The sequence below is a fragment of the Oryzias latipes genome, chromosome 13, assembly GCF_002234675.1.
Source record: "Oryzias latipes chromosome 13, ASM223467v1".
Classification (NCBI taxonomy): Eukaryota; Metazoa; Chordata; class Actinopteri; order Beloniformes; family Adrianichthyidae; genus Oryzias; species Oryzias latipes.
The window spans coordinates 23,551,973-23,567,329 of record NC_019871.2 but is presented as its reverse complement, the minus strand read 5'-3'; the positions used below and the strand labels follow the sequence as shown (position 1 = coordinate 23,567,329).

At 36.8% G+C, this 15,357-nt stretch overlaps 1 protein-coding gene across 2 annotated transcripts; it reads right to left on the bottom strand.

The window, feature by feature from the left end:
* Positions 1–200: 200 nt before the first annotated feature.
* On the bottom strand, positions 201–14,164 carry bche (cholinesterase). Of its 2 annotated transcripts, none has more exons than XM_023961216.1 (10): positions 14,062–14,164; positions 9,384–9,691; positions 7,181–7,409; positions 6,397–6,529; positions 6,166–6,317; positions 5,145–5,331; positions 4,628–4,938; positions 3,671–3,880; positions 3,431–3,585; positions 201–1,710 (listed from the first exon to the last, which is right to left on the bottom strand). In XM_023961216.1, exons 2-10 carry the CDS (start codon positions 9,682–9,684, stop codon positions 1,619–1,621), a joined length of 1,770 nt encoding a protein of 589 aa, XP_023816984.1. In that variant the 5' UTR covers positions 9,685–9,691; positions 14,062–14,164; the 3' UTR covers positions 201–1,618.
* Between the last annotated feature and the right edge of the window lie 1,193 nt (positions 14,165–15,357).

Sequence of the window (15,357 nt, the reverse complement as noted above, 5' to 3'; positions counted from 1 at the left end):
CAGCCTTACCAGGGCTAAAGCTTTAGGCCAGCATTCAGTAACCATCAAAACTTATCTAAGCGGTTCTCTCTTCTGGGGAAAAATAAATCAGTGTGTTGATCATCTGGGAGAAAATGCTGCTGCAGTTTCCCCTGCAGTTAGAAAATTGCTTTTCAGTACAGGGCACCATGATTTTAATATTCAAAAAGGACATCGTAGAGTATTTTCAAAATTTTTTTAGTGGTCATGACTTAGCTGTAAAATGTATTAATTTGGTAGGATTCAAGTCATTTATGAAATCATTTCCTTAATTAAAATATAGCAAATATGTCAGTAAGTATTCCATCATGTCTGGTTTAAATTTGTATTTGTTATTTATCATTCAAAGTACATGTATATTTATTTCCCTTTTTTTTAAGAAAACATTGTTTTAAAAAAGTGTTCTGTGCTTTTCTGTTGAATTTTAAGTTTATGTTTCTTTCTGTGAAAAGGAAAAGTATTGATTCAAAATGCAATAGTGGCATTTCTGTAGAAACTAAAGTGTTCACATTGTTGGTTTGTTGTCTCTTTTCTTCAGTTGTCATGTTTTCTTTTTCTCTTTAGTCTAGCTTTGTCACTTTGCACCACATTTTTTTTAAATATAGTTTTACATACTGTAACACAAGACGAAACATGCTGGCATTGTAATAATGTTTATTTATTATTTTCTCTGTAACAAATGTAGTAATTAATGAAGCATTATATATATAATTTCTATACATTTTATTAAATGAATAAATGACATGTCATGGTAAGAATAATAAGGCTTAATTCCCTTAATTCCATACAAGGGTCTCTCCAGTCATCCCATCTCCTTTGCTAATCTTTTGTTTTCCATGTCTTTTTCATATGGTGTGGTGATTGATCATTTTTTGTTCATTATCATGAATAACGGATTTTATATTATTCCATTTCTTTCTGGGGAATAAAGTAGTCATTTCAGGGTTTCTTGCTGCTGTTTTCTTTACTTTTGTAGCTGTAAGTTAGTGGGGGTTTTTTTCTGTTTACTTGTCTGTTTTTCATTTGTTTTATGTTTAGCCAGACTTTGTTACTTTTTAAATCATATTTATCATTTTTTTTTGCATCCAGCCAAACAGCGCTGCACTTAATCACCCACTGCTGCTTTTTAACACACTTCTTTTGCAGTTGTTTCCATTCCCACCTTATAATTTTCTTCTTCTGAATCTGCTGGTTTGATCATCTTTTTACTGGTTTTTGCTCTTGCATACCTGAGCCTGATATGAATCTACTCTAAATGTAAAAAAAACTTAGTTTAATAACCTGAGTGTTTAAAAACCTGTCACCTGCCATATTTTTAATAATTTGAATGTGTATTCATAAAAACTGCACCACATCTGTTTTTCTTTTGGCATCTCTGTTTTCATGAGGCTGTAGACCAGTTGACAGGCAAATAAAAGGGTTAACTTCTCTAGTATATCAAATGGTCCTGTGGTTGGATTAGTTGCCCTTTCTTTTTATTCCAGAAGTGAGTTGTGGCCTTTAACTTGTGGCACTATATCTCTTAAAGGTATAGGGATCTCAAATCCTGTCAGGCTTGTTCACATAAGTGCCCCCCATTTGTTAAATAAGATTCGACGATTTAACACACTAAACTTTTAACCACTAATATGAGAAGTAAAAAAATGTTACAGTGAAGAATAGTCCCACTTCCACCACAAGACTCCATCTCATCTGCAGAAAAAGAGAGAAACTATTTAGTTCATCTTGATACAGAACAAAACAGAAAAAATAACTATAGTGTCAAACTATTCAGTGTGTACAGACATCCATTTCATGGCAAATTTTTGGCTATTTGATTTTATTTTACTTTCTGAAATATAATGAGCTAGTATAATGCAGACATGGTCAAAAATACCAACAAGTCATAATTATGATAAGACATGACTGAAATACATCATGAGTTTCCTTGTGGGTTAAAAAGCATCTATTTAGACTATGACACATTATTGGTAATGCAGAGCGTGCTACTGTCAGTCATAGGTCATTCCCAGTCTTCTTACAACGTCATTGTTGGTGACAGTGGTTCTTTGCAATAACGCAATTCATCTTTCGCAGTCCTGCTGTTAATCACTAAACGAAAAGCCAGATTAAAAAGAAAAAAAACAAAGAAAACAAAACAAGTTACAATTAAGAAACTTCCTCTAACTTTTCACCACAGCAGACAACACGCATGTGATGACACCAAAAACCGATCTAGCCATCATTACAGTCCAGTGTGTGGAAACACTGAATTTACCATAGTGTGGTAGAATGTTCTAATAGTTTTCCCTTTGGATTAATTTTTTACTAAACTTTATGGAACTAAAAGGTAAATGGATTTGCCTATATTTTTTTACTTGTTCTTTGTAAAAATATTTAGTTTACAACTTGATTATCTTAAAAAAAATACAAGGGATCTGGAAAAGTTCACCTGCACTGTTCAGTACTCAGGTATTTATCTTTGAATCACACTGGTTCAAGTTTTGGCTAAAGATATTCTGGATCGATTTTAAGACAGTGAATCGAAACATTCACAATTAACCAATATCAACTATGAATCGTATCGGGAATTACATATTATTATATGAATTGAATAATTAAAGTAAAGGTAAAAGGTGCGTGGATACTGGGAGTTTTACAACCTAAAAAAACATCTATAGTAATTAAGGAAAGTAAATTTCCTTAATTTTGCAGATAACTTTGCAGATTTCATCTATTACAGGTTATTTTTAAAATGTAACCCCCACAATATACGAGGGACCTCTGTATATTATTTAGGTTTCAGTTTATTGATTTTATCTACATTCCCAGTGTTTCTCTTGTCTCTCTTCCACAATAATTAAACAACTACACTTTAGTTTTTGTCAAACTCAGATTTATTTTGTAACTATTTGTGTTTCAACTTGTTCCACATGTGTAAATGTGTGAGTGTATTTGAGTGTTACAATGTTACTTCTATGAAGTTATACAGATGCAATGAAAAAAGGCTCTAAAAACAAAGCTGATGACTGATGTTTGAGCATTTTCCAACTGGAGTGGCAAAACGTCTTTGTCTTTTTCATGCTGACGTCAATAAACTAAATCAAGAAAGTGAATCCATTGCATAATCATTTTTATCACAGCCTGATCATAGAGGAGGGTCAGTCTGGAGGTGTGACAGCATTATTCATCTTACATATCAGCAGTGCGCAGTGAAGGAAAGATTGACCCTCTACTCCTCCTTCCCAGACCTCCTAAACTGTTTGAACATTGGCGGAGCAGATCTGTATTGTAATTCTCCACCAGAGGCTAAATAAGGCAGAACGCCTCCACAGGATAACCTGACAAAATACCTCCTACATCATATTTGTATTGGGATCTCTCGACTGCTTGGATGTGGATTAAACATTTGTTTTAGCTGTGTGCGTCTAACCTGAGATATGTTGTATTTGCGGCAGAATGCTGTTCCAAAGCTGGCACTCTTTGGGTTTGATCATCATCTTTTTTTCTGGATGGTTGTAGTTCAGAGTCACATACTCCTGTTGAGCAGTAAAATGTGGCCAGGCAGCTCCATCAATCCCTGGTTGTCTAAAAAGTTGGGACAAAAAGAACAGAACAGGACCAATATGCTGAAGGCGTTTGAAGTGACCAATGAATTATGCAGTCAACCTACCCAGTGCGAGCAAAGTTGGTCCAGTGTTTCATAATTTTTTTTGTCATATTGACTTCATTCTTTGTGTATCCAAGAGATGTGTTTAGGGGCATTCCAAATACAAATTCTATCTCATAACCATGAGCCACTCCCATCCATTCAGGCCAGGACATCAGAGACGAGCGGTGGTCAAAAAAATAAAAGAAAGTTTTACCACCATTTTGTGAGTACCTACGAAAAAGGAAGAAAACAATTAACAGTATTTCTTGCATTTTATATATATATATATATATATACACACACACATATACAGACAGTATTCCCCCCTGTATTCGCAGAGTTACGGACCAGAGACACCTGTAAATACGGCAAAGTCGTAAATACGGAGAACCACAACCCAGCATGTGGGCCGTCCCCGATCCTTAGAAAAAACCTTCTCAAATATTTCAAATGCTTTGTAAAACATTTTTTAAGTAACATTGAAATATTGCTCAACAAAAAGAGTTTTTTTCTTTATTCAGAGCAATTAACTACCATACTTTATAACGCACATTAAGAGTATCTCTCTGTCATGCGCAGCACCTTCTTGTACAAAAGTCTAATGCAAGCGTCTTGAGTTGTCTGAGTTTTTGTGATGAACCACACGAGTTACGTGACAGAAAAGAAATCTGCGAATACGTGAAACCGCAAGCAGTGACACGCGAATAAGCGGGGGAACACTGTACATTAAAACTGTATAAATTAAAACAGAAAATAAATGTATAAAAACACTGACAGATAAAAAAACACAACTGAAAATGTTTGTTTACATCAAAATTGAGATATAAGGAAACCTAAAATATATGAAAAAAACAACCTTTCTAATGTTTTTTTCCCTAAGATTAAGTAAAAGAAAAATAATGTTTTCTTTTTTGTTGGTTTAACATTAACTTTTATCAGTCCCAAAAGATATCTTTTGAACCAGGAATTTTTTCTCACTTGTTGGCAAAGTCCACTACAGGGCAAACAAACATCTGATCTCCAACCAGTTGGCCAATGGAGTCTCGATTTTTCATCCGGCTTTCCTTATCGGTCCAGTCAGTGTATTCAAAAATTACTGCTTCCTTTATGATGCTATGTGCATTGGTTAATGTTAAATTGACACCAGCAAGGAAATCCCTTCTTGAGATGAGGCTCTGGCCAGTGATGGAAAAACCGGGAGATCCATAAACAAGAAAGCATGTCCCTTCATCTTTGTTCAATCCAATCATCAGCTCCTTCTTTGGAAGATTACCACCAGTGAGCAGTTTCTGCAAACAGAAATTGATCAATAAAAAATTTGCATTAATGAAATATTGTGATCTAAATACCTCGTTAGTAAAATAAATATAGCTTTTTTAGTCTAATAGATTAAATTTAAAAGTACTGACAGGTAAATAATCACCAAAGGAAAAGTATAATCCAAACTTCCATTAACTTGAAGAAAAACCTTTAAGAAAACAATTTCCAAACATACCTCCACTTCAGCTGTGAGGAATACGCCATCAACAGTAGGGCCAAACGGAAAATTAAGGAGTGGGGGCTTTGTGATAATATCATATTGCTTTGCAGTGATTTTTTTAGCATCAGCCTGCTGCAGACATGTTTCAAGAAGACCTCGATTAGACATGGGACATCCCAGAGCTTTGGACAGCATCATGGACCTGGATGTTGAGGAAGGAAAAAGTAATAAATGATGATTTGCCAACTTCAAAACAATTCCATCTGGAGAATGACATATTTTTAAGGATCTTGCTTTCTTTCAAATCAATGTTTGCTACATCTCTCCATGATACAAATGGTCAAATTTTCTGTAAAAGGAAACCGTATCATTTTTACGAAACCCTCTGAACACATAATTATTCCTGGTATATATATATATATATATATATATATATATATATATATATATATATATATATATATATATATATATATATATATATATATATATATATATATATATATATATATATATATATATATATATATATATATTTTATTTTTTTTCTTTTAATCCCTTAAAATGACTGCCTGATATTTTCTGCAGGTCTGATCTTGGAGCAAAAACTTTAGAACAGCACTAAAACTAAAGAAAATATGAAACAACAGCAACTAAACAAAGTTTCTGGGGTTTAAAATACTTTCTGTCAAGAAAGAAAACTACGTAAAATAATAGGTAAAACCCAGGGATAACCTTATAGCCTTAATCTAGGTTATAGGACATTTTTAAGCTCCAACCTAATTTAAATGTTGTTAAAATGAATACTTTGATGCTCCACCTATGAGTCCCCTCCTTAGACATTGAAAGGAGTGATGGGAAATGAATGCATGCTGAGGGACGGTTGAACATTTAATCATTTTAAATTTCAAAGAAGATTTCTGTTTATTGGCACAAAAATGTGAAGGTTTTGTGTGTGAAGGTGAAGGGTTTCATTTTTTTTTTTTTAAATCAACATTTTTTTGGATAAAAACCTTGACCTGAAATGCACACAGACCTGTCCCATAAATCCTTTTGGTTGACGGTGGCCCAGGGTGCATTTGGACAGCCACTCTGCATCACAGCCCTTTGGAAAAAGCCATGGCTTGCTGGAGAAAGCAGATGGAAGCCAACAGACGCTGCCCCAGCACTCTCCCCAAACAGAGTCACCTGAATAAAACAGAGTTTTATTATTACAGTCAAGATCTCATTCACTTTGTATTCATGATTTGAGAGAATATCAAGAAACCTTTGAAGGATCCCCTCCAAATGCAGCAATGTTACTCGAAACCCATCTAAGGGCTAAGCTCTGGTCCAGCAAACCTGCATTCCCTCGAATGTTTTTATTGTCGGGAAGGGACAGGAAACCGAAGGCTCCCAGTCTATTATTGACAAGCAGGGATAAGATGAAAGATGTAAATGAAAACGGATGCTAAACCTTGTTTTTCTCCTAGATTCTAATTGGGCATAACAATGTTTTATCCATAGAACAAATCAATTTTCTGCCAGAAAGAGTATACACTTACAGGATACTAATGCAAACCGAACAAATAAAACGTAGCTAAAATAAAGCTCAACTTTGTTTAGAACATTTCCTGACCAATAACTGATACAAGCCGTGTTTGGTATTCTCCTGCACAATCAATATCAAGCTATAGAATTTTGATCTTCAGATTGTTTAGAAATCTCTTTTGTTCAGATATAATCTTTTAACCTTAAGTTGTGCCTCCATATTACAGGGGTTCTTTTAAAGTTTCTCCAATGATACTGATTTTTTGTAGAGTTTTCAGCTAATTATGGCCTGTGATATGATATGTTCAGCAACCACTGTAGGGTCGGAAATGTAGTTATAGGATTTTTTTTTTTTACCTGGGCTAAGCATTCTCAGATGGCCCCTCCTTTTAAAATTTGGAAGTTATCTTAAATGTTTTCCTTGTAAAACATTCAACTCCAAATAGTATGTGATATATGTGTGTTTTAGGGTGGCTTTAAACGAAGCCACACAACTATTTAATGATAAAAAAAAAACCTACCTATAATTTATTGACACTACTACAACACCCTCAGATTTGCTCAAAATATGACCATGGTAAAGATCAATGGTTGATGTTCCTGTGACAAAGCCTCCACCATGTATCCAAACAAGCACAGGAGCTGATGGTAAGGGCTGGGTTTTGTTGAAAACCGGGGTCCAGACATTAAGATACAGACAGTCTTCACTCAGAGGGGTGTTTGGGTTCCACATCTCTGCACCTTGAAACCCTGGGACACAATAAAATAAAAATATAAAACAACACTGTCAGTTGAGACTTACTGGTGCAATCAAGCAACTCACAGAGACCTATATATCTGCTCACACTTGCCTTTAAGCCTTTACTGCAAACTATGTCAAGGGTCCATTCAAGCAGAGAAATAAAACTTAATTGAGACATAGAAATACTGTATATGGACCTTTAGGATAAATGTGTCTTAACCAGAAGTATTGAATTAGATTCAAGATTCCTTTTAGAAAGGGAAGCTTAAAGCAGAACCAGAGTCAATGGCCGATGCCTTATGTGAGCATCTATTTGTGGTACCATATCTAAATGAGGGTGTGTTTAGGCATTTAACATATGTTTGGCATTGGTTGTAGTTGGCTTTCAACAATCCCTAACAGATGGCCATGTCTATAAATATTTCTGTACCAATGACCCAGCCGCAGTCCATCTTTCGCTGGAGCACTGCTTCAGTATCAGTAGACTCACTAGGCCCAAAGGGCCACTTAAAAGTTGGTCTAGTGCTCCTGTAAGAGCACAAAGGCTTCTGTCTTTAACTTTCTTGTCTCTTTTTTGCACTCTCTTTTATGATTGTGCTTCAAACGTTTTAAGTTAAAATCTTTAAGTAGAAAAAAAAAAAAGAAAAGTGAAACCAATCCTGAAAGAAACGGAAGAACTCAAGCGTACAACCTGAAGAGGTTTTGTAGGAGGGGTGCAGGATAGAATGACATTTTAGTGACCTCAAAACATTTTTATGAAAAGAAAAACAGTAAAGACCATAGGTAGAAAAAATACAGCCAAATGCAGTTTGTTTTCCAAGGGCACAAATAGCTCCATCCCATGCGGATCCTTGGGCAAGACCCATTGAGGTACTGCCTAACTATGTAGCCATTAGAGGGGGCAAGTCTGGGTCTCCACTGTGCCTGTCCCCAGCCCAGCATAGGGGATCAAATCAGTGAAAGCTAATTTGCTGTGGCAGTGCCTGAAGGGATATGTCAAAAGGTAAAAATATAGAAAAAAAGTATTGTAGTTATCCTTTTGATTTGTCTTTAAAGGGGCTATAATATGGAAAAATAGCTTTTTTAAGCTTCTAAATGTATTATGTTATTTCCTCACAAATAAACAACCCCAAAGCGGCATTTAAAAAAGCAGGGATTAAAATATGCTCCATGAAACTTTTGTTGTCTAAATTAGACAGTATAGTATGCTATGATAGTAAATCTATGAGGTGGACTATATTAGACACCTGTCACCACCTAGCTTGCAAGGCCAAGTGGGCCCCAGATGGGTTTGTCCACAGTTTTCATGGTGGCCCCACATGTGTTTGCCCAGATTGGCTTAAGAGGGCACTCAGTGCTGTCCATCAGACTGTCGGCTGGGGCAACAGGGATACTAGGCCACCTGGTGGACAGCTAAGTTGTCCACCAGGCGGCTGGCTAGCATTCGATCCAGCCCCTCTGTGTGTCCACATAAGCCAATGTGGGCAAACACAGGTGGGGCCACCATGGAAACTGTGGACAGATCCCATCTGGGGGCCACATTTTCTGCCCACTTTTTAACCATCTGGGGCCCACTTTTCCTTGCTGGCTGGACAATTATATTAATCCTTTAGTTAGTGGTACTCGACTACTCACTATATAAAGAAAAGCAAACAATTAAAAAATAACATTCCTTTATCAAGTATACCTAAAAAAAAATTATCTGAAAATTTATTTTACACAATGCAATTTCTATTTTATTGGATTATAAATATTTTAAATTTGATTTGATGCACTTTTAGCAGTAATAAAAATACAAGGGGGTACTCCTGGCCAAAAGAGTACAGAACCTGACTGAATAGCAAAGTCTGTTTGCTGAACACTTTTTGTACTAAATACAAGCATTTCACATTGCTGACAAAAACATAAATGCTTCAAAGTGTTATGCATATAGCCTCAATGTATTATTTTTTTATCTATGTGGACATAAAACAGGATTCTACCTGGAAAGGCCGTGTCGGGCATCTGATAGCAGGAATTTGGGAATTTTGTGGCATCTTTCACGGCCTCCCACTTCTCTGCTGGCTCTGGAGCTCTGAATCTCAGTTTCCCAAGGGGAGGTTTTCCATAAGGAATTCCGAGAAATGCTCTTACTTCACCCCCCAGCACTGATATCAACTTCCCCTGAACTTTCCCATGTGTGGTGTTGATTACAAGGTCATCTCGTGTGGCAAACGATACAGTCAGGATGTGAAGTAGCAGAAGAAGAACTGCAAAGCGCGAACACCAAATGAATGAGGCCATGGAGAAGCTTGGAGGGAAAAAAGAAAAGAAACACGGTTATGTTTTAAACACATGACTTGCGCTTGTTGAAAACAATGAACAAATTCTTGCAGAATAATTGGTCTTGCATAACACGTAGACTTGCATTGTGCCTAGTGTTCTACTGAAAAATATTTCAAATAACAACAAGTTATACTCCAAATCACAACAAGTTACAAGTAAACAATAAAAGACTGATTTGAAATGTCACATACGTTAAAAATGTTTTTGTTTTGTTTTTTACATAAACATTAGTTATGCAGAGTGTGGAGGCTGATGCCCTCTCTAAATGAAGGAGGCAGATAGACACTAAATACTCAGTTTTCTTGGAAAAAAGAAAAAGTGACAGAAACAAGGCAAAAAACATCACCAGGATCTGGCCAAATCTACTTAAAACCATGCAGGGTGACACACTGAAAGACACAAATTAGAAACAAGGAACAGCTGTGGTGATGGAAACAAGTACATTAAACTTTAACAATGAATCACTGATGGGCAAAACTAAACAGGACAGAGGATGCAGCAATAAACGAGGTAAAATGCAGAACCTAAGTTTGGTCAGAATAACTCAAATGAATTCAGGACTAGAAAGAAATTGTTTTTGTTTGTTTGTTGTTTTCTCATCCACACATACTGTGTGTGTTGCATGAATAATTTCGGGGAGCACTTCATGAGACTGATTAGTGTCTCGTGCCGTTTTAAAATATGCATGTCACCCGTAGAATGATGGAGGCAATTGTGCTCCTAGTACACACTGCACACAGTCACAACAATGAGAGACTACATACTGTAGGTGAGATCAATGGGGAGCAGAGTTATGCACTTGGTTTTACTTCTCAAGTCAATACCATATAATTCCACCTGGGTCCAGAAATGTCACCAGTGACAACTGTTCTTCAACCTAGGATAACTCCTTGACCATCAAATCAACGTAAATCAGATGATTCTGACATTGTGAAAAACAGCTTTTCATATCGGCTTGGCAACAATATGCAACACATTACAAACACAGAGGGCTTTTTCCACTTTATAATCTACTGGAATCACATTATTGTCGTTAACAGTTGAAGAGTTAAAATTGTTGAAAGAACTGGAGCAAAAGCTCATCTGTTTATGGGTTAGAAAAACTGGGTAGTGACTTTAACCAAAAAAAAAGGCCTAGTTTTATGGCAAAAGACTTGATAGTACAATACCAAAGAACGTTCTACAGTAGCTTTTTTTAAGCAAAAAAGGATGAGAAAATAAGGGAATTTTCAAAACAGTAAGCATATGTGTCTCCGTCACACTTCAAAGATTTATGGTGCAGAAAAAAAGACAGTATATTGTAGTGTGTTGTCCTCATATTATCTACACACCTGAAATTTGACTGAACTGCCCACTTTGGACTGGACACCCCTTCCAGTGCAAACACTCTACAGCCAGCTGACCAACAATATGGGATCCTGAGGCATATAAAACTGACCACCCCTAAAATAAGGTGTAAGGGTTTAGCGGTTCTTTGTGTGTGTGTGTGTGTGTCTATGCTATACACCAAAAAAGACGGTCCTGTTATCAGCAACAGGTGCAAAAGCCAGGGTGTTTGAGGACTCGGGTTGTAGCAGTGGCCTTGACAAAGGTGATTTACGCCTTCATGGTGGCAGCATCAGTGCAGAGAAGTACACTGAGATGATATAGTTATGTGTGCTGCCTTCAAGGTGACATTCTTTTCAGAGACATCAAAGGTACTTTTTTTTCTTTTTACACAAAACCAAGAAAAGCGCATTCTGCACACATTATAAAGCCGTGGCTGCAGAGGGAGAGCATGCAGGTGCAAAATATGACCTGCTTTCTGGCAAAACTCTACATGCTCAGTATTTGACATCATGATATTAATAATTAAACATTAAGGGGGAAAAAGAACCCTTTGTTTTCTTGTGTATTAATTCAAAAAATTGAATAAAGTTTAATATGGTGAAGTCTCTTTTTCTAGACTAATTTGACAGTCTCCAGTGTGTGCTCTGTGCAAAGTATAGGGATGCTCAATCAACGGTGCTTTTTCTGTGTTTGCGTGTGAGCCTTTGCGCACGGCAAAGCGGGCAGACAGAGAGGATTGCAGCCTGAATGTGTCACTTCAGCAACGTCCGTAATCCTCAAATTTAAGCGACACCGGGGTTGCGACGACTATGAAAAGCAACTAATTGCACGTGCCGCTAATTCGGAAAGCCGCTTTACTTTTAAAGAGGCGCAGAGTAAACAAATGGGAAGCTTAAGGAGGGAAGCGGCGCGCAGCTGTTTGGACGCGCGACTCTGAGGGTAGACACGCTCACACAGACACGCAAACAAGCGACTTAGAAAAAAGGAAATTAACTCCTGCGAAATTGCATAAAGCTTTTGCGGTGTCTTACCTTGACAGGAGATTCTGTGTGTGTGTGTGTGTGTGTGCATGTGTGGACTAGTGGATCTCACAACAGTGAGTGATGGAATTAAGAATCACGCCCTCTGTCCAGGGCTTGCTGGACTGTCCCAGTCCACCACCCACAAGGCTGCAATCTTTACGCAGTAATTACTTCTTCACATGAGCCCGTGTGTTTACAAAGGGCTAATAGGTTTATATAAAATGACAACAATTCTAATTTGCATTCCAAAATCAGGGACATCTGTTTCTTGCGGTAGTCTCAATAATATATTAAAATTGCATTTTGTAAAAGCAAACAGATTGAGGTTTCAGAACAATGCAATGTTAAAAGTATTTCAACGATTATACTACTTTACTTTTCAAAGTTGCTTACTTGTGGTTTAGGACTGCCAAACATCTCAAAAATGACTTAAAATAATAATAATAATAATAATAATAATAATAATAATAATAATAACAACAATAGAGTGGTCTAAGGTTGCAAAAATGCCCTAAAAACACATGTAGTCATTTTTTTTAAAAGATAACAATTTCAATAACTGCTACCTTCTATGACTTTCTGTTACTTTGGGATTGGAAATGTGTCCATATCTGACATACTGGACACAACAGTAAACTGTTAATTACTTTAATGATACTTCCTGTGCACTGCCCCTTGTTTATCTCGCAGAGCACTGACCGCTCATTCTATCAGCATTTTTGTGTGTGTGTGTGTGTGTGTATATGTATTTTTTTCTCTTGCAGTCTTATCCAGAGAGAAAGATCAACTTCCAAAGAATGTTCAGCAGAACTCAATAGGTTTGCTTATCCTGCTTTAGTTTGTGTGTGCGTGCATGTGCATGTGTGTGCGGTTGTATGTTATTTTTAGCACATCTGCAGTTGGAAAATAAACAGTAACATAAGAACACTGATACACCATTTTGGAAAAACAGGCTGAGGATAGTAGACAGGTTAATGTCAATTTAATAAATGCATTTTTATTTAAATGGTGCATACTATAATACAGTGTTTTCAACCTTTTTTGAGCCACGGCACACTTCAACCTAGACAAAAATCCCGCGGCACACCGGCATTCAAAAAAAGAAAAAAAAAAAAGGAGAAACTCGGTCTGTATTGATCAACAGTCCCTCCATGGTCGCACATGCATTTTTGTGATAATTGTGGCAGAAAAAGCTGGAAGCTGCAGCTGTTTTTTTTTTAAGATGTGATAAAAGTTAAGTTAAAAGATTTAAAAACTGTTTGATCTGTGGTCGTTGTTTCACGACGTTAAGAGGAGAGAGTCGTGCGCCCAGACGCTCACACTGTCACTTTAACCCAATGCATGATGGGAGATGTAGTTCAATAATCCGCCAAACGCTGAAAGACTAGCATCTCTGAGCTTCATTGTTTTGTTCTCTTGTTCCACGGTCCGACACCGGATTCTGTGGAAAACTACACCGCTTAAGACGAGCTTTAGCTGGTATTTTTCTTAGAACTGAGAGACTTTTTCAGCAGAATTTAGAACAAGGAAGTGAAAACTTTAACCACTTCTGATTGGTCAGACTGATGACATGTGATTAAGATCCCAAGAATGATTGGTGGAGACAGTTAAAGGGGCAGAACTTTTCCTAACACAGCTGAAGCTGCGGCTAAATCGCGGTATCGTCATTCTTATCAAAATGTATTTAATAGAATCAAATAAACACAAAGAAAAAAGTATTTTATGATCTTTCATATTCCTAATTTCTTAGTGTTTTATCAGGGCCTGTAGGGATGAACAAAGAACTGAAATCCTGGAGATGGATAATGTTGTTAAATCAGTTAATGAGGGCAATTTCCCACGGCACACTTGACCATCTCCCACGGCACACTAGTGTGCTGCGGCACACTGGTTGAAAAACACTGCTATAATCAGGTATCACTTGACTTAAAAATGTCAATTTGTTGAGCACTTTTCTTAAATATTTTGTTCTCTCTCGACTCACCTCTTTATTTCTCTGTTGCTCCCCCGACAAGCCAAACCGCTGTAAATATGGACAGCAAGTCAGAAGAAAAGGGGGGAGCGAGGGGAGGCCCTGCTTCATAAAGTCAAGCAGAAAGGTAGCATGAACACTGGATGAACACAGAAATATAGACAAGGTGGGAACCAAACAAGCAGCTTCTTTGAAATGCAACACAGCATCATATTTTCCCTAATTACATACCATGAGGGATTAGGTGGTTAAATAAAGAAATGACAAGCCTTTGAAAGACTGCCTCTCATTCCAGTACCCTCAAAATAGGTTGTGGACTGAAACAACTCCCCCCCCCCCCCCCCCCCCAACACACAAGTCAATTTCACCCTTGCCCTGTTGCCATGTTGTTCTGCTGTTTTGAAGTCAGATTGAAAAAATACAGTTGAAAAATAAGCAATAAAGTAAATATAACATGCATTCAGTGTGAAAGCCTAGAGTAAAATGGTACTAAAAGTCCAACATAGAAGATACTGGATTAGATCACCACTGATCTGTCTGTGTTTTATTTAAAAATTGACAGTTTAAGGTCTTGTTTGTGACCTCTACAAGTATAGCATTGCAAACCTTCATCATCCTTGTGCACCCAAAAGACTTAGTCTAAGTTTAGAGTAAAAGTTTAGAGCCACGTTAGATGGCTAAGACATAATGTCAATACCAAGTTTTCAATTGAAGGAAGTTGCAATCAAGGTTCATTTTAAGGGATCCGGTTGTAAAAGTTAGACTAAGTCTTTTGGGATTGCTTTGTTTTAACTCCACAATCCTTTAAAGACATACAAGTCTGTTTTGTTTGATTTACTTTCCTGTTTTGAACCACTAGAATGTGGCCATTATGCATTTGTTTTTGTGAAACCAGTAACTCTTTGCAAAGACAGATAGTGGCGATGTATGCTGGAAAACACTGCAATAATGATCGTAAACAGGAAAGTCCAAGACAATTATACAGTGTAGTTGTTTATGTCTCTAAACATGTGCGCACACAAACCTTGAGATGAACCAGCGAAATTTCTACTTCCTATAGCTGTCAAATAAACTTAGCACAAAAAGTAAGCAATTTGTCTTTATAGATTATTTCTTTGTTGTAAAACTGCCTCTTGGCAATAAATCTTATAGAGCTTGTTCAATACCCATTTAAGTGTGTATAAGAAAGATGCATTTGTTGGGTGAGCAGCAGAGATGAGTGTTTTGCAAGAAAAAACCTATTACTGTATGTTTGTGACAAAACACAACAATGTAAACGTGAAACTACCTTGTGAGTTTAATGGCTAA